At 44.7% G+C, this 24,576-nt stretch overlaps 2 protein-coding genes across 5 annotated transcripts in view; one reads left to right on the top strand and one right to left on the bottom strand.

The window, feature by feature from the left end:
- The window catches only part of Ppt1 (palmitoyl-protein thioesterase 1), a 19,157-nt gene extending 2,845 nt beyond the window's left edge, over nucleotides 1-16,312 (top strand). The window contains exons 2-9 of the mRNA XM_028773849.1: nucleotides 2,753-2,862; nucleotides 3,210-3,337; nucleotides 4,702-4,772; nucleotides 6,940-7,042; nucleotides 11,939-12,029; nucleotides 12,684-12,782; nucleotides 14,156-14,227; nucleotides 15,837-16,312. Coding sequence (XP_028629682.1) covers nucleotides 2,753-2,862; nucleotides 3,210-3,337; nucleotides 4,702-4,772; nucleotides 6,940-7,042; nucleotides 11,939-12,029; nucleotides 12,684-12,782; nucleotides 14,156-14,227; nucleotides 15,837-15,959 — 797 coding nt within the window. The 3' untranslated portion in view covers nucleotides 15,960-16,312. The remainder of the gene's footprint in view (nucleotides 1-2,752; nucleotides 2,863-3,209; nucleotides 3,338-4,701; nucleotides 4,773-6,939; nucleotides 7,043-11,938; nucleotides 12,030-12,683; nucleotides 12,783-14,155; nucleotides 14,228-15,836) is intronic.
- Nucleotides 16,313-17,334: 1,022 nt separating this feature from the next.
- Nucleotides 17,335-24,576, bottom strand: part of Cap1 (cyclase associated actin cytoskeleton regulatory protein 1) — a 27,213-nt gene continuing 19,971 nt past the window's right edge. For all 4 annotated transcript variants that reach the window (XM_028773842.1, XM_028773843.1, XM_028773841.1 and 1 more), the window contains exons 7-13: nucleotides 23,237-23,342; nucleotides 22,631-22,808; nucleotides 20,276-20,460; nucleotides 19,978-20,101; nucleotides 19,761-19,843; nucleotides 19,307-19,450; nucleotides 17,335-18,482 (exon numbers count right to left, since the gene is read on the bottom strand). In XM_028773842.1, the coding sequence (XP_028629675.1) occupies nucleotides 18,399-18,482; nucleotides 19,307-19,450; nucleotides 19,761-19,843; nucleotides 19,978-20,101; nucleotides 20,276-20,460; nucleotides 22,631-22,808; nucleotides 23,237-23,342 (904 nt within the window). In that variant the 3' untranslated portion in view covers nucleotides 17,335-18,398. The remainder of the gene's footprint in view (nucleotides 18,483-19,306; nucleotides 19,451-19,760; nucleotides 19,844-19,977; nucleotides 20,102-20,275; nucleotides 20,461-22,630; nucleotides 22,809-23,236; nucleotides 23,343-24,576) is intronic.

Genomic DNA, 24,576 nt, shown 5'->3' with positions numbered 1-24,576 from the left:
TATGCCTACCTTCTCTTTTTTCTTTCTATTTCTCTTTTGCTTTAAGACAGGGACTCATGCAGCTCAGACCAGCCTCGAGCTTCACTAAGAAACCAAGGATGACCTTGAACTTGTAATTCTTCTCCCTCTGCCTTCAAAGTGCTGGGACTATATCTGTGCACTCCTTGTCTAGTTTATGCAGTCCTGGGGTCCTACGCAGGGCCTGGTACATGTTGGGCAAGCACTCTCTCAGCAGGGCTGCTTCTCCAGCCCTACATGGCCTTCTGAAGCTTGTTAGCACCTGCTAGACAGAGCTTAAGCTTGTGTTCTTTGTCTGTTACTGTTGAGGTGAAAGTCATGTAACATCAGGTTCACAGTTTTCAGTGCACAATTCAGTGGCGCTAAGCCTGTTCACAAGCTGAGGCTTCCTTGTAGTTTCAGAACTTGTCAGCACCCAGGAAACCCTCCATATGGGTTAAGTGATTGTTTCCTTCCCTCCTCTCACTCCTGATAACCTCCACCCTATTTCCTACACTTGTGGGGTATCTTACTCTGGACACAACAGGTAAAAGGTCTTGGATAATTTATCTACTGTGCAGGATTATTTTACGGAACATGCTTTGAGGTTCATCCAAGTTGTAGCATGTGTCAGCACTTCATTTCCATTTATGAGTGAATAGTGTTCCATTGTATGAATATACCACAGATTATTTATTCAGTAATGGACATTTGGCTTTATGTCTACCTTTTAGCTATTACCAGTAATACCACTTCAGACATTTGTGTAAGGTCTTACTGTATGTCTTCATTTTTCTTAATTATCTAGTAGGAGTAGATTTGATAATTGCATGCTTAGTTTTTTTGTTTGTTTGTTTGTTTGCTTGCTTCAAAGACAGAGTTTCTCTATGTAGCCCTGGTTGTCCTGGAACTCACTCTGTAGACCAGGCTGTCCTCGACATCAAACTCACAGAGATAGGCCTGCCTCTGCATCCCCAGTGCTAGGATTAAAGGCATGCACTACCACTACCTGGCTGCTTAATTCTTTTTTTTTTTTAAAGTCATTACCATACTTTTTCACAGAGATTACATTGGTACAGTTTCATTAACAGGGTACAAGCATGCCTTGTTCCCCATGTCCTCACTAATAGTTATTTACTAATTTTTAAAATGGTTTTTTTTTTTTTTTTTTTTTTTGCCAGATATGGTGATACACACCTTTAATCTCAGCACTGAGGAGACAGAGGTTGACAGTAGTAGACAGGTATCTCTGAGTTTGAGGCCAGCCTGGTCTATATGGAGAGTTCTAGTCCAGCTAGGATTATGAAGCAATACCCTGCCTGAACAACAACGTTAAGTTGTTTTGAAGCCGTCTAGGTGGGTATGGATTGACAGTTCATCATTTTAGCTTGCATTTCGTCAACTGTGACTCTAATGATCATCTTCTGTCTTCTTAGAGAAGTGTCTTTGCATCCTTTCCCAATTTACTTTTTAAGATTAAGAAAAATTGTGGTGTGTGCGTGTGTGTGTGTGTGTGTGTGTAAGGGGGGGGAGACCATGGAGACTAAACGAAGGCATCGTTGGATCCCTGGAGCTATAGTTAGAGGTGGTTGTGAGGCACCGACATGGGTTCTGAAGCTGAATTCAGAAGCTCTGGAAGTGCTCTGGACTGCAGACCTGTCTGTCTAGCCTCTTCACTTCTTTCATTTTAAAATTATTTTTATTTTTGTGTATATATATGTATATGCCTATGTGAGTGTATGTCAAGTACATGTAGATGCCCTAGGAAGCCAGATAGTGACAGCATCAGATTTTCTGGAGCTGGAGTTATATGTAGTTGTGAGCTATCCAACCTGAGTGCTGAGAACCAAACTTGGGTCCTGTACAAGAACAATGTCTTGGTCACTGTTCTGTTGCTATGAAGAGACACCGTTACCAAGGCAACTCTCAGAAGGCACTTTGAGAGCTTGCTTACAGTTTCAAAGGTTGAGTCCATTGGTGACAGTCCTGGTGCTGGAGCAGTAGCTGAGGGCTGCATCCTGATCCAGAGACAGACAGATGAACAGACAGACAGCCCCTGGCATGAGCTTTTTAAACCTTAGAGTCCACCTAAGATCTGCCTGCCTTTGCCTCCTGAGTGCTGGGTTTAGACGGTGACCTACTATGCCAAGATGAAAATATAATCCTTTATATAAAAATAAACAAGTACAATGTGCAGCATTTTGTAAAATTAATTTCCACTTTAATAAATGATAAAATTTCATGTATACCAAAGAAGTATCTCACAGTAAATTTCTTTATGATTCATTATCAGTAAATGTTTGATTTGCAAATATACTTTATGCACCCCATATAACCAAAGTAGCATTAAGAATTTCTAACGTGGGCTGGAGAGATGGCTCAGCGGTTAAGAGCACTGACTGCTCTTCCAGAGGTCCTGAGTTCAAATCCCAGCAACCACATGGTGGCTCACAACCACCCATAATGAGATTGGATGCCCTCTTCTGGTGTGTCTGAAGACAGCTACAGTGTACTCATATACTTAAAATAAATAAATAAATCTTTAAAAAAAAAAAAAAGAATTTCTAACGTGAGAAGGGTGCTGTGTAGGAAAAGCTGGAGAAGCCCTGTATTACACCATTGTTTACAAGTTCTCCCCGTCCCATGTGCCGCCCTTTCTTATTCATTCATGCCCTTTGGTTTGAGACATAAAAGGTTTTTGCTTCTTAAATAATGTTTCGATTCACGAATTTCCACCGTTGTTTTTCTTGGCTAGGGGACACCTGCTGTAACCCCATGAGCATGGGTGCCATTAAAAAGATGGTTGAAAAGGAAATACCTGGGATTTACATCCTGTCTCTAGAGATTGGGAAGAACATGGTAGAGGTAAGATCCCGGCTCGTTCCGGGGGTGGGGGGGGGGTTGATAGACGGTGCTATTTGAACGATTCACCTTGCATTTTTAGCAGCAAACCATAGCCCCATTGGTTTGGTTGTATTTTATTTTGGGATGTAGGATTTTGCTCTGTAGCCCAGGCTGGCCTAGAACTTGATCTTTCCGTCTCATCCTCCCAAGTGTTTGAACTACAGGATTGTTCCATCCTGCTCAGCTATGTATGTGGCTATGTGCGGGTGCCATGCCATGCAGGCTGTGACTCATGCCAGCGCCTGTCTTAGAGAAGGTGCTATTTACATACAGTTCCTTGTCTTCACTCCTTGCTACTTCTCTTTTAGGATATGGAGAACAGCTTCTTCTTGAATGTCAATCTCCAAGTCAGCATGGCGTGTCAGATTCTCGAAAAAGATCCTAAGTTGCAGCAGGGATACAATGCTATTGGCTTCTCCCAGGGAGGCCAGTTCCTGTAAGTTCCCTTCTGTGCCACGGTACCAGTTACATGGAATTGACATTTCTTCTATTCAGATGAATTGACTTGGATTATTTTATTTTGGTATCTTCCCCTGTCATAGAGAGGAAATTATTCTTAAAATGTCACTGTGTAAAAAGCTTTGTGGAACTTAATTTCTTTCTTTCTGTATGTGTGCAGATGTGTGAGCATGTGTGTGGAGGGCAAAGGTCAATCAGTGTTCAGTGTCTCCAACAACTCTCTACCCTACTTTTTTAGAAAAAGTTGTAAAGATTTTATTTTACTTTTTATCAATTATCTATATGTTGGGATATGTGCACGTGTGAGTGTGGTGCCCACAGAGGCCAAAGAGGGCCTCGGATCACCTCCAGCTTTAGTTACAAGTTGTTGTGAGTGACCCATTGTAGGTGCTGGGAGCCAAACCTGAGTCCTTTTCGAGCAGCCAACACTCTTAACCACTGAATCATCTCTCTCCAGCCCTTATTTTAACTTTTTTTTTTCTTTTTTCTTTTTTTAGTTTTTCGAGATGGTTTCTCAGTATAGCCTGACTGTCCTAGAACTCAGTATGTAGACCAGCCTGGCCTAGAACTCAAGAGATCCACTTACTTCTGCCTCCTGAGTATTCATATTAAATATGTGCACTGCCACTACGTGGCTTAACTTAAAAAATTTTAAAGTATATTTGTCTACTTTGTGTGTATGTATATGTGTGTATGCACATGCATACACCCATGCATGTGTGTGTGTGTGTGTGTGTGTGTGTGTGTGGTGTGTATGCCTTGGTGTGTGTGTGTATGTCAGAAGACAGACAGCTTTGAGGAATCAGTTCTCCCCTTCCACTATATGAGGCTCAGGAGTCAAAATCTGGTCATTAGGCTTGGCAGCAAGTGCTTAACCCTCCCTGGACAACATTTTATTATTGTTGTTGTTGTTGTTGTTTTATTGTTGTTGTTGTTGTTGTCGTAGCCATCGTCATCGTTGTCATCATCGTCACCATGGAGAAAAGATTTCTCCATGAACCTGGAGCTCAGTATTAATAGACTGACTGTTGGCAAGCCCCAGGGACCCTCTGTCTCTACCCTCCCATTTGATATTACTGGATTACTGTTGTCCGAGCCTTTTCTTTTCTTTTTTTTAAGGTGGAGTATGCAATCCAGGCTCAGTTCCTCCTGCTTGCATGACAAGCCCTTCACAGACTGAGCCATCTCCCCAGCCTTGCTTGATTTATTGTCTATGAAATAAGATCTTGTAACTCTGTGGTTTGAGGACCCATGATGTATTAAATAGCTTAATCTGTGAAGTGACTGTTGATATATTCTAATCTGACCATCAGAGCTGACAGCCACTCTTGATTTCTCCAGGAGGGCAGTGGCTCAGAGATGCCCGACACCTCCCATGATGACTCTGATTTCAGTTGGGGGACAACATCAAGGTAACTAATGGTCACTTCTTTATTCCCATGATTCTCTTCCTCTTCTCTAACCCCTGTCCATCTGATGTTTTGTATTTCATTTTTCCTTCCTTCTTCCCTTCCTATCCTTTCTTTGTTTCTTTCTTTCCCCTTCTGCTCCTCCTTCTGTTTAGGTAAGTTCTTGTTTGGTAGCCTAGGATACCCTCAAAGTAAGCAATTCTTCTTCTTCAGCTGGCCAGATGCTGAGATCATAGGCATGTGTCACCATAACCCATCGTGTGTGTGTGTGTGTGTGTGTGTGTGTGTGTGTGTGTGTGTGTGTGTGTGTTTAATTTAGTTACATGTATGGGGAGATGTGAGAAGAGAAGAACAGAGGTATTACAGATACCCTGGAGCTGGAGTCATGGGTAATTGTGAGCCACCTTGCATGTGTGCTGAGAACTGAATTTAGGTCCTTTGCAAGACCTAGTCATGCTCTTAACCATTAAGAAATCTCCACAGCCTTGCCTACTTGCTTTTTTAAAATGTAGTATTGCCAAGTGGTAGTGGCTCATGCCTTTTACCCCAGCACTCAAGAAGCCAAGGATGTAGTAGTTTGATTTGTACACTAAGTCAGCCACTCTCGTCAAATCCCATTTCTACATAATGGAACCAAGTAACCATCACCAATGGAGTAGCAAGCTTCCCCAGATTGCAGAGCTCTGTAGCACAGGCAAATCCTTGGTGGCCATCTCATCTACTTAATTGGTTAGATTTCATAGAGGTAAGAGTTCCATCCCAGTGACAGTTGATAGTTGAGGACTCGCAGGAGTAAGTTGGGCTGTGCGTGTAACCTGGTGGTCATCCAGTTGTCCAGCATGTGCAAGGCCCTGGGTTCCGCCCTAGCACAACCAGAAGAAGGGAAATACAATGGCATTCCATGGTCTCTGACGTTTGTTCTGTGCTACTGACACTAACCAGTGTGTAAGCTTTTTGTTCTAACCTTTAATACCACTTAGAAAAACCCATTTGTGGGGAAAGGCATGTCACTGGATTAGAACTGTCTCACGCTATATGTTATTGTCAACATGATTGACAACAGAAATTAAAGCTTAGATGCGAGCTTTAATGTTCTTTTTATTTTATATGTATTTATTTTAGTTTTCCAAGACACAGTTTCTCTGGCTAGCCCTCCCTGAGTGTCCCAGAGTACACTCTGTAGACCAGGCTGGTCTTGAACTCACAGGGATCCACCTGCCTCTGCCTCCTGAGTGCTGGGATTAAAGGCGTGTGCCACTGCCCAGCAATTTTTTTACTTAATTTTTAAAAAGTTTATTTTGTATTTATGTATTATATTCACATCATTTCCAGCCCTCGACCCTCCAGCTCTTCCCACTCCTTCCCAAATTCATCACTGATTATTATCCGTGTACATATATATACACGTGTATGCACATCTGTGTGTGTGTGTGTGTGTGTGTGTGTGTGTGTGTGTGTGTGTGTCTGTGTGTGTGTTGCTGGGGATAAAACCCAGGGTCTCCAGATATGAGACAAGAACTCCACCACAGAGCTGCACCCCAGTTCACATTTGGCCTTCTGAACCCAAGGTGTTCCATATCTGTGGATTCAAAGATCCACGGATGAGAACTATTCTGGAAAAGGCCATGGTGTTTGTATGTGCCTAGAAACCCAGAATTTAGGGATTGGGGGCAGGAGGATCATCCTCAGAGGGTTTGAGTTCAGCCTGAGCTTAGACGCTACCCTGTCTTCATCAAAAGAGAAAGGGAAGGGGTGGCAAGGGAGGGCAGAGGAAACTTCAAGAAATATCTGTACTGTTAATGTACAGATTCTTTTCTCTCTCCCTAAACAACCCAGTGTAATAACAACCCACGGAATATTTGCACTGCATTAGTTGTCAAGTAGATTGCACAGGAAGGGGAAATGCACCCATGAAAGTATGACTTGGGATGGGGACACAAAACCAGATGATTTCCCCAGAAAGAGGATGAGGCAACCATGTGCTGTATGTAACAGCCACACTTGGGTGAGGCTGGGGCAGAGGTCTCTGGCAGAGTGCCAGGAGGAAACTGGCAGTGCTGTTAGTTCTCAGCACTGGACGCTTTTATTTTCCCAGTTTCACAGTGCCCGCTACAGTGGCATTCCATATATGATTATTAAAGTGATGCATGGTTGTCTTTTTCCTACCCAGGTGTCTTTGGAATCCCCCGATGCCCAGGAGAGAGTTCTCACATCTGTGACTTCATCAGGAAGTCCCTTAATGCTGGTGCTTACTCCAAACTTGTGCAAGAACGGTGAGTGCAGCTGTCAGGTCTAGACTGTGGGAGTGCCCTGCTGGCATGACGCTCCCTGACTCTGGGAGCACTGCCTGCACATGGTGCACATACATACATGCAGGTAAAAACCCATATACATAAAAAAAAAATAAGTAAATGTGAAGCTGGAGAGACAGCTCAGCTGTCAAGAGACTGTTCTTCCAGAGGACCAGGGTTCAGTTGTCAGCTCCTACATGGCAGCCCACAACTGTCTGTAACTCTAGCTCCACGGGATCTGGCACTCTGATGTATGCAGACATGCATGTAGTTAAAACACCAGTGCACATTTTAAAATAATTAAAAATAAATGAATGAATCTTTTTTTAAAAAAAGAAATTAGGCCAGATGTAGTGGTAGACTCGGGGCAGAGGGACAGAGGGACAGAGGCAGGCAGATCTCTGGGAGTTCGAGGCCAGCCTGGTCTACAGAGTTGAGTTCCAGGACAGCCAGGGCTATACAGAGAAACCCTGTCTCGGAAATAATTAAAACTAAATAAAAATAAATAAAGGACTTGAAAGAGGCGCAGAAAACAAGAGAGGAGCAAGGAGCCAGTACAAGATGCCTGCATGTGAAGGACAGCTGTAGGTACCGTTGTGGCTCAGCTGAAAGGCTTTACCTTCATAGAAGGCTCGCTGCAGAGAACCATGCTCTAGGGCCCCAGGAAAGCTTGGAGACAGGGAACGTACAGTAAGTTAGGTTTTGGTAATTGGGCAGGGCCAAACTAGGACCTTTTGAAAACCTGAGGCAGGAGTAGTCTGAATTCCCAGTTCCCTGACTCTTCAAACATTCAGGTGACTACTTTTTTTCCCACCCTGAACCCTGATAGGAGACGAAAAATCTACTCTCTCAGCAATTTAACTGCAAGACTTAGATCTAACCCTGTTATGTACCAGGCAGGAAGTGACTAAGGGAGAATTCTTGATGAGGGGTGGAGGGCTGGCACCTTCCTTTAATCCTAGCACTCTGGAGGCAGAGGCAGCTGGATCTCTGTGAGTTTGAGGCCACTCTGCTCTACGTAACAAGTTCCGGGACAGCCAGGGCTACAAAGATCCTGTCTGGAAAAACTAAAAACAAACAAACAAACAAGAAGATGCCAAACCATTACCATGCATGAGCTTCCAGACTAAGAGGGCTTGCTGAATACTGTGTCAAGGACAGAAGAAAACGCATACTATCGTGCATTCCTGTTAAACTTCACAGCATTATGCACGAGGAATAGATCCCAACCAGAATGGATCTGAAGTCCAAATCCTGGGGCAGCATGCCCACCTAGAAGGCAGCTCAGAGAAACTATTTTTTTTTTTAAATATTTATTTATTTATTGTATTGATGAGTACACTGAAGCTGTCTTCAGACACACCAGAAGAGGGCATCCAATCTCATTACGGATGGTTGTGAGCCACCATGTGGTTGCTGGGATTTGAACTCAGGACCTCTGGAAGAGCAGTCAGTGCTCTTAACCGCTGAGCCATCTCTCCAGCCCTCAGAGAAACTATTAGCTAACTGGAAACCTGTGTGCTTGTACCAAGGAATGATGGGGGGCAGGGCTGGGGGCAGTCACCTTCAGACATAGAAAGGAAAGGGAGGTGGCCTCTTGTTTTCTTCTTGGGGTCATTGGAGAGCCCTCATTCTGTTATCGCCTAGCTGTGTGGCCCTGGGCATTCTGATCCTCTGACTTGAGGTTAGTAACATGCTTTACTGGAGAGCCATTTTTAAGGTTAAACAAGTTAAGTATAGGCTGTTTAGTGCAGCCTGATTTCTTATTAAGTCAAAAGTTTGGTCTGTTGTTGTAGTTGAGCTATAATTAAAACATGGAGCTTTCTATTTCTGTTTCCTTTCCTGGTGTTGTCATTTGTCCTTCTAGTTGCAGTTGTAAAGTCTTTTATTCGCAGTTTCATCAAATAGGAACTACTATTTGCCACACCTGGTTGCACACTTCTTAGATACCACGGAGTAGAAGCTATTTGGGCACGCTGGTCTCATGCTAGTAGGGGAGGGGAAACAGGCCCCTTAGAAGGAATCTGCTAAGATGCAGGTGTGCACGTGATGGAGGTGTTTCCTACATTGGTAACCTTTCATCTGGGGTGTGAAAGAGGAGGTGGAATATTGGGAGAAGCCAAGAAAAGAATGGCCAGCACCAAAGCAAGGACAAGTTTGTCCTGTTCTGGGCTGGGGTGGACTTTAGTGACTGATGGGAGACCTGAGGAGACAAATTGGAGCCCTACCATGGAAGGAATTGGCCAGGAAAGGAGCACTGAGAAATGCTGTCCTCTCTGTAACAGCGTGTGAAGCTGTCGGGGTTTTAAGCTGAAGACTAATGTGACTTGGTCGTGCTTTCAGAAGGCCTCCCTCCACTGCTTTGTAAAAAGTAGATTCTGAGAGGGCTCAAAGAAAAACAAGAGACTCCTTAGGGTCTGTCAGTGGTCTAGGTGAGAGACACTGGTGGCTGAGATGCTAAGGAAGGATGGCTTGAGGGGTGCTGTGTGACACTATAGATGAGTTAGGCCTGTGAGTCAACAGCACAGCACTAACGGTCTCCCTGTGTTGTGTGTTCTGAGTTCTCAACGGCTGGTAACACAGACTAACTTTCAGGCCACCATTTAATTTTGGTAGGGTTGTTTGCTTTTTCTTTTTAAGATGTATATGAGCAGAGCCTCATTTGCACATATGGCAAATAGGACACAAAATGGTGGGAAAGGGTAAAGAAAAGGAAAATTTCTTTCTGCCATCATCCCAGGTCATCTTTTGTATGGGAGAGGATTCTGATGACCAGAAGGAAACCAAATCTAACCAAACTTAAAAAAGCATCCCTGGGCCAGAGGTGGCTGAATGTTTAACGCGCTTGCTATGCAAGCATACAGACCTGGCTTCAGATTGCCAGCACCTACATAAAAAGCTGACCGCAGTGGCAAATATCTGTAACCCCAGCCCTAGGAGGCAGAGACAAGGTGATTCTGGGAAGGTGCTGTCCAGCTAGCCTATCACACTGTCTCAAACAATCTGGTGCAGAGATAGAGGACACCCCGTGTCAACCTCCACAGGAATAACAGGATCATCACAGGCACACACTAAAGGAAATAAATGGAATTCCCTAAGAGTTTGGTTCCCAAATCCTCGAAGAGCATGATGGTTCACACCTGTCATGCCAGAAGAGCTCAGGAGAGGCGAGAATGGCTGCAAGTCTGAGGGCCCCACTGGCTACAGAGTGAGGACCAGGCCAGTCAGTTACATAGCAAGAGCTTTCCTGATAAAAACAAACCAAAGTCTAGCCCTGGGGACATGGAGGGAGGAAGAGTGTCCACTTGAGTATATCCTGGGCTACATAGTGAAACCCTATCTCAAAACACCGAAGTGGGTAGACTTTCCTTTGCTGCTGTAGTATAACTTAGATCAGTTAGCCTTTCCCAATCTACCCCTCATCGGTAAAAGTAAGTAGTGAGAGTGCACATTGGTTCTCCTCCTCTCTGCTGCACAAGCCTCCTGCCCATCCCTGGGCCTCCGCTGAGCTGTACCACTTACATCAAGCTCCTTACAGTACAATTTCCCTTGCATCTTCCTGACCCTTTCTCTTAGCTGTCTCGTTTTGATGGCAAAGTCTTAAGTGATGGTTGGCCTCATGCTCACCCTTAGCCAGCAGCCTCCTGAAATTCTGGGCCACTGAAATGACTCCCAACCCCCTGCAGTCTTCTCACCACCGCAGCCTCCAGCATAGCTTGTCTCGCACCCTGTATGGGCTAGCAGACCCTAGTATAGAGCATCTTACTGTCTTATAAGAGCCTTAGGGTCCTATAGGGGAAACTTAGTGAGCAGCAATGCTAAAGCCATGACAGGGTCAGTACTGGTGGTAGTATTTTATAAATGTTCACAGTCTGTTGAACTTTTATCTAATGTTTGCAGTGCTGAGGATCAAACCCAGAGTTGTGTGCAGGTCACACAAATACTATTATCTGTGAACTATACCTTTAACCCTGAATTTTTTAAAAAATTATTTATATACTAGATATTTTTATTCTGAGTGTTTTATCTGCATGTATGTATGTATGTATGCACACTGTGTACAGGCCTGGTGTCCAGGAAGCCAGAAGGTGGCACTGGATCCCCAGGAACTGGAGTTTTAGATCTTTGTGAGCCACAGTGTGGATAGGGAAAAATCAAACCCGGTCCTCTGGAAGAGCAGCCAGTACTCTTAACCACTGAGCCATATCTTTAGCTCCTAGCCCTGAACTTTTAAGTATCAGTGAAATTAAACTTTGTAGGACTTCCATATACTTTTTTTTTCACCTCAGGGTCTTATGTTAGCCCAGACTGACCTCAAATTTACTCTGTACCTGAAGATAACCTTGAACTTCTAAACACTATGCCTCTACCTCCCGTGTGCTGCTACTACAGGGGAACCACCAAATCTGGCTCCAAACACATTTATAAACAGATTGGAAAGGGTCACTCTGATAACTGATAGTCACTCTGAGATGGCTCAATCTCCATTCCAGTCTGAGGAAGATGAGGAGAGGGATAACAATGGAAAGGAAGAAGCAGAGGCGACTGAGTCTTATGGGATAAAAGAGGAGGAAAGGAGAGTGGGGGAGCTGGGGCTGTGAGAAGGGACAGCCTGGACCACTGTATTTTAGGAGGCCAAGTATTTGGTGAAGAGAGAGTCTTCACCAAATCTTTTTGCCCTTCCTGTGTCTGCCAAGTCTCAGTAAGATGTTTTGTTGACAAGTCTAAAAAGTATTCCCTATTAGAAGGGAAGGTCTGGCACTTCAGGCTTTGGTTTTTTTCATCCTTTTGAAGTCTCTTGGTTGCCTAGGCACTAGGGCATGCTCCGGGCATGCTGACTGAAAGCACCCAGTCACCTTCATTCCTTTTCTTCCTCAGCCTGGTGCAAGCACAGTACTGGCATGACCCCATCAATGAGGGTATGTACCGAAACTACAGCATCTTCTTGGCAGACATAAATCAAGAGAGGGTAAGTGCTCCCATGGCTAGGCATTCCTTTCTGGCCATTAGAAATCAGCAGTGACCATTTACAAAACATACCCACAACAGATGCCAGGAACCATGGGTTTTTGTTTGTGAGAGGCAGTGCTCATGGGTTTCAGTTCCTTTTAGGCTGGGAACTCACCTGGCTCTCCTCCTCTCTGAAGTCTTCCCCTTCCTGTTGACATATTACAATAGGTGCCCCACTGGGCAATGTGGAAATTTATAGCTGCTGTCTTCACAAACAACATTCTTCCATGTGGGGCCCTTCAGAGGAGGTTTTTCTCAGAAAAGACTTACTTGAGAGACTCAGGGAAGGGCATAGACTGTGCCCAGGCACGAACATGGTTTGGAACATTCTGGTGAACTTAACAGTTCATTTTATATGATGGTCAACTCGAGGGTGTTTATTGTTTTACTCAAAAAAAGGTTGAAGCAGAGAACAAAGAGAACAAAGAACAGAATCAGATTCTGTTTATTTTGTCATGTTTGAAGCCTGTGACCTAATGAGTAATGTATATAGAGTGGACAGAACTCATGGCAGAATCCAGCTCGTGGCTCACGACATGCCAGTCAGACAGGTTTTAAGGGAAGGCTGAACTCGACCGTAGTGACCCTGCGTGACTGTCCACTCTTCTTCCAGAATGTCAATGAGTCCTACAAGGAGAATCTGTCGGCCCTCAAGAAGTTTGTAATGGTGAAATTCTTGAGCGACTCCATTGTGGATCCTATTGACTCGGAGGTGAGACATGTCCACAGAGCGCCAACCGACTGCAGGAGGTCAATGGTACTGACTATAGCTGCTTTCTGGGCAAAACCTGTTCTCACTGCCAGCCTTCATCTGAACAAGGTGTCCCATAAATGAGATACCAAATCAGTTGCAATCCCCTAGTTGCACCCAGAATTTTATGAAAAAGTTACGTGGTTACATTCTGTGGGGGAAGGGTTTATAGTTTTAATGAACGTCTCAAAGAGATTTGTGACCCAAAAGGCTCAGAATCACTAGCCCCATCTACGAACCCTGAGCTTGACATCTAGGCCTGCCTTGATTCAAAATGACCAGCTTCGTCACCCATATTTTAGTACTTGAAATGTCCCAACCTTCTCTCTCCATCCCTTGTCTCGAGAGCTTTTCCCTGACTTCTCCATCTGACTACTCCTGTTCTTTGTTCAGGCTAAATACATCATTCTTCTAGGATACCATCTCTACTCCCAGATTTTGGTTCCCTCCTTTTGGAGGGTCGTCGTAGTTGGTCTGGTCTGGAACTCAATCCTTTTCCCTCACCCTCGAGTGCTATGATGACAGGTGTAAGAAACCACCAATCTCAACTGAAGCTCTGTTCACACTGTCAAATCACAGGGGAAGGCAGCCTAAAGGCCAAATTTCACTATATTTTTGAGTGGCCTGTGAGCTCTGAACTGCTACATATATAAACAGAGAAAACATTTAAAATATTTTCTGTGAACATTCTATGAAAGCCGAATTTCCATGTCTATAGAAGCATTTCATTAGAAAATCCTTACTCCCCACATGCTCTGTTGCTCCTTTTGTGTCACAATGGCAAGTGGGCAGCCACAACCACGTGATTCTGTATCTGGCCTCAACAGAAGTCTGCTGACCCAGTGCTATACAGTGAATTGGTTCTGTGCCTGCTGGACTGGGAGCTTCGTGGGAAAGGGGCTTTATATTCATCCTTGAATGACTGGGGGAGATCAGGGACTTCCAGGGTAGATACACTCAAGGAAGGAAACACAAGTAACAGGGAAACGGAAAATTTCAAGAGGATTAGCTCATCCCTCGAGATTGATCCTTAAAAGGAGATAACTCAACATACATCTTTACGTTACATATGATGACACAATGCCTATAGCTCTAGCATTCAAGAGGCTCAGACAGATAGATAGCTTGCAAGGTCAAAACCAACCTAGGCTACACCAGTGAGTTCCAGGTCACCAAAACCAAAAACCCCAGTCCCATTCTTCCTTCTAGCTTGCTGTCAGATATATTACAGTGTTCATTTTGCTGGTAGTTTTAGGTACTAGCTAGCCTCAAATGATTTTTCAAAATGTGCTGGGTGCATGATCTGACCTATTTTTCTTCCTTCTCTCCTGAAGTGGTTTGGATTTTACAGAAGTGGCCAAGCTAAGGAAACCATTCCCCTCCAGGAGACCGCTCTATACACAGAGGTACTGGAGGGAGCGATCTGCTTTGGGGGGCTGAAACTATTTCTCTCCACTCTGGTTCCTGGAGCTGCTGTGTTCAGTGGGCTAGACCCCTGCCTTGTCTGTTCTAGAACACGAAGAGCTCACAAGCCATCTGACTTAGGTCACAGTAGGGTGTCTTCACGCTAACTTCCTGGGTGCTGATGTATAGATAGCTACTAGATCCTAAGACCTCTTGCTCGTGGTTTTTAAACACAAAGAGAAACATCAACTCTTAAGGTTTTGCTTTTGAAGAGAAGGTTTGGTAGTGGCTTCTCTTACAGAGTTAGTTTACTACAAATCCCAGAAGCCCCTAAGTAAATGCAGACATGGATGAGGTGTGATATCATGGCAGCCGTGAGGTGTGGGCTTTGGTGGTCTGAGGGTATGCCTCAGTGGCAGGACATGTGCTTAGCATACATGATGACTTTTGGGTTTGTGTCCCAGCACCAAGAGTAAATCTGTCATTGATCTCTCAACTGGGGCTGTTGGGCATTCTGCCTAGCAGCAGGTCCTTTCTCCCAAGCACAAGTTGCAGCGTTTCACCACATCCAGTTACTGCTTGCCATAAACTACTTATACTGGAGATGGACTCACAAATGTCCAAGTACCATATCTAAACCACCTTTTATTACAGTCTCCCCCACCCTCATCCCAATTTCAGAGGTGTATTTTCCTCTGCCTTCCCCCCGACCCCATGCCCGTGGTATCCTTGTTTGGATGAGGTAGAAATAAAGGGAAGCTACGTTCTGGCAGCTTTGGAAATTACAGCCAAGATCTTCCTTATCATGAAATTCAAACCCAGGGTAGACATGCAGTGACACTGTTCTCGAATGCTTGATCTTCTCTTCCCAGAAAGAGCCTGACACCTTGGCTATTGGGGATGACAGTGTAAGATTCTAACATGTCCTAAGTTCATTATCCTAAGAATCAGATAGGTTGTATCTTAAAACATTATTTGACTCATTTTCTCCTCTTTGGCTCAGCTTGACTTCACTATGTTCTGTGCCAGTTTTGCTTGCCCAGCTGCTTTTCAGAAAGCTGACTGTAGGCACTTGGGTGCATGCAGCTCAGGAGCAGGTCCTGGGTTTACTTCTACCATCTGGGATTAGGGGTGGGACAGAACATAAAACAATCTCAGCAGTATTTTTCTTTTTTTAAAGACAGCATGTAGCCCTGAGTGTCCTGGCTAGCCTTGAACCTATAGAGATCCACCAGCCTCTGCCTCCTAAACGGTGGAATTAAAGGGCTGTGACGCCATGTTGGCCTTGCAGATATATTTTTAATGCTTAGAAGCAAACTGAAGGAACCAGTTTGAAACATGCTTATAATCCTGGCACTCAAGAGACTAAAGCAGGATTGCTGCAAGTTTGGGGCCAGCTAGGGCTACAAAGCAAGACCCCATCTCAAAAAACAAACAACAAACAAACAAAAGATCTGAAAGGAGGTGGTTTTTTTCCCTCAACAGTATACCTCTAGTTTAATACTGAGGGGAAAGTTATGTATCTTGAGAGTAAATGTTAACATTCTATTGGGTTAGTCTAAAATCCTTTCAGTAAACCTCTTGGATTCATTATGGCCTTTCTCTCTACAGGACCGCCTGGGGCTAAAGAAAATGGACAAAGCAGGAAAGCTGGTGTTTCTAGCAAAGGAAGGGGACCATCTTCAAATGTCTAAAGAATGGTTTACTGCCCACATCATACCTTTTCTTAAGTGAAGCCCTTGCACTTTGCAGCAGAGATCATGAAACGGCAGCTCTACCCTGCAAGCAGTCCTCTCCCTGTTACCACCTAACACGCCCTACTTGGAAAGATCTCAGATCTTAATCTTATCCTTTGCCGCCTGCTATCACCATATGGTGTTGAATTCAAGTTTAATTAGCTAACAACCATGGAGATTGTTTTACAACCTTGTGATATGACAAGGCCCCTTTTAAGAAAGGGGAGTCTGCTGTTGCAGACAATAATTGTGCCTAAAAGAGATGGAAGTGAAGCAGAGAGAGACAAGCTCTGAAGGCAAAAACCCATACAAATTTGAAGCAAATAAAAGCCTCGTGGTACCTAGTCCTGAGATGTTCACACAAGCAATTTCTCAACACTGCTGTGTGGGCCAGACATGTTTCTACATCGGTTCTTAAGGCTGGTTTCCTGTGTAAGTGCTGCCCTCTAGTGGCGCCTAGCAGTCACTCCACAAGCCTCCCATCATGCCCCTCTGAGCTCACCTTGTATCTTTAATCCTCAGTAACAGAATTAGTAACAAAAGGGGGAACTACCAACAGGGTGCTTAAGAGAGGAGATGTACTTCTTCTTTTCTTTTCTTTTTTTTTTTTTTTTTTTTTTTTTTTTGAGACAGGGGCTCACTCACTTTGTAACCCTGGCTGGCCTGGAATTCACTATGTAGAGCAGACTGGCCTTGAACTCACACAGAGATCACCTGCTCCTCTGCCTTCTCAGCTGGGATTAAAGGCATGCACCACCACACCCTACAGCAATGTGTGTCTTCTATACCGTGAGATAGGGAGTGGAGAACTGAAAACCAGGTGGCTGTTCTTGCCACTGCCCTTAATATTACAAGTGTCATAAGTGTCACACCATTGCAAAAAATGGGAGCAACGGTCTGAAAAGGTGGGGCTTTGACATTCCTACCCTGCATCCTATTTACCAGCACACGTCAAACTGCTGCTGACTGGGTTCAAGAAAATGAAGAATATTGTAGACTTCCTTTTCCCTCTGAAAATCAACCCATGCTAAACTGATGATGCCATCGTGTCCTGCATTTGAGCATGGACTCACTAGCCCCCCTGCTGGAAAGGTCGCAGCATGTTCCAGATGATTGCTATAGAGCAGTGGTTTGGAGAAATGACTGTTCATGAATGCACCATTAGCACTGCCGAACCCACCCACTGCCCGTTTTTCCTTTTCCTTTCTCAAACCTATTCAAATAAAAGGATGAGGGTTAAGGGCAGGAAGTGGGAGGATCTGAAAATAGCTTTGAGGTTGTCTTTAAACAATAATAAAGAGTAGTTTCTCATCCTCGGTGTCATCTTCAGTATTTTCACATCTCAGTACAGAAAACATCAGGGGATAACTAACCAAGTTTGGTATTAACTTTATTCTATTTTCTGTATAACTTTAAGTACATAAAGGTTTATTTCCACAGGCCTCAGGTAATGGGCAGAAGTCACAGGACAATCTCTCTTCTTCTTTTCCCACCAGAAAAAAGAAAAAGGCTGCATATTTCTTTTGGTCAGTGTGTCTAGAGGGAGCCCTGGGGTTTGCAGTACTAATGCTGTGTGAGACTGTGATGGAAATCGAGACCTCCACAGCCGCAGTGGGGGTCCTGCCCTAGTCAGGCTCCTGCGCCCGCCCGCCCCAGGCCCTAAGCTGCTGAGTATGACAAGCAGGAGAGTGAGTAGAGTCGACGAGGACAGTCATCTGGCAGGAAAAGAGGAACGCCAGACTCCCTGGAATGCTGTGTTGCTTTTCTTTTCCCCCTTTTTTTAAAGTTGCTCCCCATGGGAATCAAGGCAATCATCCCAGGGGGGGAAAGGGATTAAGACTCTTTTCCTCAAAAAAGGGTACTGCTACTGTACTGCAGCTGCAAGCGGAATGCCTACTATGTTGTGGTTGACGCTGACCCAGGAAGGAATGCAGAATGAAGGATGCTTTTAGGAAACAAGTCTGTTTGGAATGCTGGGTGACAATCCTTAGCTTTTGGTGGAGTGCAACCCTGGCCTCACTTGTCAACAATGAAAAGCTAGGTTGGTTAGAACCTAATGGAATCCCTGGCTCCTGCTAACCCCATGCTCACTGTTAGGAGACTAGTATGCATTCTGATGTTTGTTTCCAGGATGTTTTGAACCCTCAAGGACTGTTTGTTGGTAGAATGACCCCCAAAGCTGAAAGCTTCAGTGCTCCAGTCTGGGCCTGATGCTCCATAAGCTCACAGAGAAGCTGCACCTTCCCGTGAAGATCCACTGACCTGCTGTCCCGCCCGTCTCAGCCTGAGGTATATTCAGTGAAGGCAGGTAGCTGGGCTTCTCAGAGTAGAGAAGCAGTTTAAGAGCAGAAAGGTAGAGGAAATCTAGAAAAGAACCGTCTCCATACAGATGTATTCCATGGTGTGAAGGGAGAGGGCACAGGACCCATGCATTCGCTTATCCAGCGATTTCTGTCACTGTGGTGACCAACTTCTGTCCATTCCACAGGGTCTTGAACTGCTCAGGGACTGGGAACTCATTCTGCAAAAAAGCAGTAACAGGTCGATGGGGCTCAAGAGATGGCTCGGTGGTTAAGAACACTTGTGTTTAACTTGTGCTTCTCATGTGGTGACTCAGAACCATTTGTAATGCCAGTCCCAGGTGACCCGGTGCCCTCCTCTGAACTTAGGCACCAGGTTCACACATGGAGTGAGACAAACTTAACCTCCCCAGCCATACTGCTCTGCATCTGCCCTGTTCACTGTTGACTGATCTGTGCTCCTGGACAGACTTAGCTCTAGACAACAGCCTGATTGGGGGGCCAGCAGGGGATGGGGGAGCAGCACTCTTAGTTAACTAAGAACGGCAGGAATGACCCTCCTGACCCTCACTCTGGAGCCTCCTTCATAGGACTACCTGGCTTCTGTGTGTACTGTTGTTGGGATTTACCTGCAGAATGCCAACTATCCACCAAATAGTCTCTCTAATTCAGTGAGTATTCAGTCCTGTCTGACTGAGACAGACATTGTCTGAGACAGAGGAGGAAGATTTTGAGGCCTACCTAGGTGGGTTATGTGGTAAGACCATGCAGGGAATGCAGGTGTATACCAACAGTCCCAGCTTATTTCTTCTGTTTTTAACATCATATTCCTCAGGGTTATAGCTTAGTGGAAAGAATGCTTGCCTAGCATGAAGAAGCCCTGAGTTCAACCTCCAACAGCAAAGAAACAGTCTTGTGCTACATGGCTGTATCTCAGCACTTAGGAGGCAGAGGCAGAAGGATCACCAGTGAGCTCCAGGCCACACAAGAGACACTATGGAATGAAAGATGGAAAAGGAAATGAAACGAAGGGAAGAAAACTTACAAAATCACCGCCTTCCGTAGGAATGAGGACGTTCATCTCAGAAGATTTGGCACTGACTATCTCACAGTCCAGGGAGTTCTTGCTCAGGTAAGCATGGCAGCCATCTGTTTTGTTAATGGAAATGGTTGGCACTTTCCCCATCACCTGCACGGAAAAAAAAACTGAGTTCCAGCACATATGAGCAGACTAAGCCGCAGAGAGTGTTCACTGTTTTAAGTGATTATGCTACTTCACAAAAGCCCCCAGTGCACACCAGATATTAGAAACTGGGGATGGGCTGGGCCAGGTCCTGGAAAGAGCTCCCTTAAAGAGCCAACTTCTGCCACATCCAAAGTAGCTCAGCTTACAGACTTTGGAGAATCAGATTCCTGCCCAAGGAACATCTGCGAGTCTGCTGTGTCTTTCTCAATTAATTCTTCAGGGACCAAAAGGAGAAGCCAAGACATCAAGTTACCTGAACTTTGACATCCCTACTATTGATTATCTCCACAATGCCCACCACGTCATCAAACACCAGGCCAAGCTTCTTACAGTTATCTAGAAGAAAGGAAGCAGGTCAACAGAGGAACTGAAAAGGACAGTAACATAAGAATGTACACAGATGTAGAAAGTGGCTCTAACCGTCTTGGGCTGCAAGTCAGACCATGCCTGGGGAAGCACAGGGGACTCACCTACTGTGATGGAATTAATTTTGCCCTTAATTTGCAATGTCGTGTTGACACACTTGTAGATGTAAGCCACCTGCTTCAGCTCAGTGTCATCAATCACCAGGTTGGAAACATTCTCTTGGTTTTCCTAATGAAGACACATCCCAGGATTCTTACCACAAAGCACATGTAAGCAAAAACCATGCCTCATCCCAAACCTTTGTTCTCCCACCAAAGCCAGAGCCCCGCCCTCTTCAGCTAAGCTCTGCTTAAAGCCTTCTTCTTCCCTTGCACACATGGAGTCCAGGCCCCTTTCACTCACCACTCTCCATTTCTTGCCTTCCAGTTCCAGCAGAGCTGGCTCCTTCTTTGTGGCTGGTTTGGGGGAGGGGCTAGTTTGGGGTTTAGGTGCAGAGAATGGTTTGGGGCCACTCCGAACTGGACCACTCTGAGCTTTCAGGGCAGGGTTCTTGTGAGTCTTCATGTCATCAGATACATGTTTCAGGGCTGTAAGAACACACCACAGCTACCTCGTTCCTGCTCTTCATACCAGAGCTTTGGGCTGAGGCAATAAACAAGATCTGCTATTACTAGTCCTTAGCAGAAACTTCAAAGCAAGAACTCAAGCTCCTCAGAGACCATCTTGCAAAACAGCTTTGGAGAACTGCTTTTATGGTTTCTCTTGTCCTCTAAGTTATATGGTTTTATTAAAAAAAAAAAAAAAAAAAAAAAAAAAAAAAAAAAAAAAAAAAAAAAAGGTGTGTTGAAGGTGAGGAAGGAGCAAGGATATATAAATGCACAAAAATAGATCTAGAAAGATATGGAATATATACACACAGAGTGTATGTAATAATAAAGGGGAAAGTATGTCATAATGAAGAAAATTCAGTGTAAAAAAAAAAAAAAAAGCTAACCCTCCTAATCAAGTGTTGGCACTTAAAGTATCCCTACCTTTCTCTTAGCATGTATTAATTACACACACCAATGTGTTCCACTGTGATTTTTCATACACGGATAGAATGTGTTTGTTCATATTCACCCCCATTCCCTTCTCCTGCTCCCCATCCACTCCTGCTGGCCCCTTCCTTTCCCCACAAGCCCCCTCTTACTTCAGGTCTCTGTGTGAGACACAGTGAGTTTCATCAGGCATGCTTATAGGCGCATGGGTAAGAGTCATTTACTGGATCTTATAGGAGCATGGGTAAGAGTCATTTACTGTCTGTCACCTAGTCTCTACTCATACTGCTTTACATGGTTACAGCCATACTGAGTGTTAGCAAATTTGATCTAGTTAATTTATATTCAATTAAAAAAAAACCTTTCTCATTTTAACATTTTTTTTCTTTTTTGGAAAGATTACACAGTTAGTAAAACAGGCTGGCCCAAAGTATGCTGACTGCACAAAGCAAAACTGAGTGCCAGTTTTAGCTCTATTACTGCTTCTGGTTGTGATATGTTTGGTTTTGGAGGTAGAAGCTGTTTTGTGAGGGGGGACAGTGAGATCCACCTTATTCCATGGGGTTGGAGATCATAGCTGCTCTAAGAGGTAGTAATTATATCGGCTACTGCCTTAACCATTACATGGTTCCTTTGTTGGAAAATGTGTATCTCATGGCTGTACCTATCAAGAGAATACACCACAGTTAAAAGCCATTTTCCTTAATGCTGGATATTTCCCTAATTGCACCACTACTGGCTACTATACAGTGTATAAATGAGTACATTCTTAGTCAATAAGTCAAGTAAGAATTCCACTAGTTAGCCGGGCAGTGGTGGTGCACACCTTTAATCCCAGCACTTGGGAGGCAGAGGCAGGTGGATTTCTGAGTTCGAGGCCAGCCTGGTCTACAGAGTGAGTTCTAGGACAGCCCGGGCTACACAGAGAAACCCTGTCTCAAAAAAAAAAAAGGAATTTCACTAGTGAGGGATAGAAGTGTCTACTTTCTCTGTAACAGTAAGTCCCTATTTGGCAAACTTCCCATGTGACAAGTATACATCCTGAGAAGTTTGCATCCATCACAATGACTTCAGAGACCATGTGGATCTGTGCCACAGGCTCTGGGAAAACTGCCAGCACTGTGAGCTGGCTAAGAAGGCGCCCCGTACACGCTAGTTAATGACTTCACTGTCATTACCTATGTTCAGTGTCTACTTCTTAAAATTACATACTAAGTTATGAATTTACTGTGGGAGGGAGAGGGTAGTCAGGGGACAACTTGCAGGAGTTGGATCTCTCCTTCCACCAAGTGGGTCTCAGGGGTCAAACTCAAATCATCAATCAGGCTCAGTGGTGTGCACCTTTACCCACTGAGCCAGCGGCTCTTTTACAGACCGTTGTTGTCCTAGACAGGAGGAACCCATGCTAGTGTGCACGTGGAGGTGAGAGGACAAAGCTGTGCAATCAGTTTTTCTTCATTTTTGTGGCTTCCAGGGCCTGAACTCAGAGTCTACCAGCTTGGGCTACAAACATCTTTTTACCTACTGAGCCATCTCACTGGCCCGTCAGTCACCAAACTTAATTAAAGTTTGATGTCCCTTTGGGTAACTTGAAGGCAAGTCACACCCCCAAATGAATGTTCCCACAGGCAAGCCAGGGTTCTGGTTTAGACTAGTCTCTGGTTTATGAAGTCTAATGGAAACCACTTGCTTTAACAACTGTCCATGCCAAAATACTCACCATGTGTGATGCTTTCCCCCTGATTAATCTGTGCAAACAGTGCTGAGCGTGAAGCAGAATCATCAGAGCCAGAACTGGTAGGGACTGGGGGAGGAGGTGGGCCCGGTGGGGGAGGAGGTGGGCCTGATCCCACAGAGGGTCCAGATGGCAATCCACTCAGTTCTTTTGCCACAGGCCCCTGAACAGAAATGCAAAACTATAGTCACACACTCCTTATCCTATATATTTTTCTTTATTTGCTGTGAGCTGCATATTTATGGTAGCGTTTAACTTGTTAATTTATAGTAAGGATCTGTCTTTGTATTTTTTAAATTTAATTTATTCTTTTATTTTAATGTGTATGAGTATTTTGCCTACATTCATGTTTGTGTCTCACATGTGCACCTGGTAGTTAAGGAGGACAGAAGAGGGTACTGGGGTTATAGACAATTGTGAGCTGCCCTGTGGGCACAAGGAATCAAACCAGGTCCTCTAACAGATCAGCCAGAGCTCTTAACTGCTGGACCATCTCCACAGCATTCCTTTTCTGGCCTTGGTGACTTAAGTCTGAGAAGCCAGTGGATCCTATCCTGGAGAGAGGAAGAGGGAGAAGGAAGACTCACTAACCGTCTTGCTCCAGGCCAGGCCAGTGGTATGGAACTCCTTGATGTAAGCCTGCAGCTCCGTCCAAATACTCAAGTAAGCTCTGACCCAGTCCACATGCTTCTTATCCCTGCAAACATTAAAAAAGGGTTAGAGTACGGGAGCAGCTCCAGAACCCTCCTGTCCACTGGCGGCTCGTACCCTCCTGTCGTGGCATTCCTCAGGCTCTGCTCAGTGGCAGCTTCCCTGTCATTTTCTGTGTATGGGTGTTTGGCCTGCAGGTATATCTATATGCCACGTGTTTGCCTGACGTCCGAGGAGCCAGAACAAGGTGCTGGATCCCCTGACTGGAGTTACAGATGGTTTGTGGGTGTTGAGAATCAAAGCAGGGTCCTCACCAGGAGCAGTCAAGCTCATAACTGCTTAGCCATCTCTCTAGCCTCTCATCAGTGATGTTTTAAAAAAAAAAAAAAGGAAGCTGGCCATGGTGGCATGGTGGTGCACACCTTGATTCCAGCACTTGGAAGGTAGAGGAGGTGGATTTCTGAGTTCGAAATCAGCCCTGTCTGGTCTACAGAGTGAGTTCCAGGACAGTTAGAGCTATGTAGAGAGACCCTGTGTCAAAACAAACAAACAAAAACCTTGCCCTCTTACCCTAATTAGACCAAATTCCAGCAGAGCAGGGACACTGGGTTACATGTTTATCTTTGACAGCAGTGTTTATCTATGTTTTTGTTAGGATCAATTTTTTTTCCCCAAAATCTACCACAAGAAGAACATAATAGCAGCCGGGCAGTGGTGGCGCACACCTTTAATCCCAGCACTTGGGAGGCAGAGGCAGGCGGATTTCTGAGTTCAAGGCCAGCCTGGTCTACAGAGTGAGTTCCAGGACAGCCCGGGCTACACAGAGAAACCCTGTCTCAAAAAACCAAAAAAAAAAAAAAAAAAAGAACATAATAGCAAAGTTGTTTAAAACATATTTGTGTAGGAAGCCAAAGTAGAACCAAGATCAGTGAAGCATTATCATAGGACTGAGGGACTCCATGAGCCCAGTGCCTTATGTCAAAATATGCTCCCAACTCAAGGTGTTTCTTTAAGAGGAAGCAATCAGCTGGGCATAGTGGCAATGCCTTTAATCCCAGCACTCAGGAGACAGAATCAGGTAGATTCAAAGCCAGCCTGGTCTCCAGCGAGTTCCAGGACAGCCAGGGATATACATACAGAGAACTCTGTCTCGAAAAAAAATAAAAAATAAACAAACAAAACCAAAAAGAAGGAAGGAAGGAAGGAAGGAAGGAAGGAAGGAAGGAAGGAAGAAAGAAAGAAAGAAAGAAAGAAAGAAAGAAAGAAAGAAAGAAAGAAAG

The sequence above is a fragment of the Grammomys surdaster genome, unplaced genomic scaffold (genome assembly GCF_004785775.1).
Source record: "Grammomys surdaster isolate TR1022 unplaced genomic scaffold, NIH_TR_1.0 235, whole genome shotgun sequence".
Classification (NCBI taxonomy): Eukaryota; Metazoa; Chordata; class Mammalia; order Rodentia; family Muridae; genus Grammomys; species Grammomys surdaster.
This window is presented reverse-complemented; position numbering and strand designations above follow the sequence as displayed.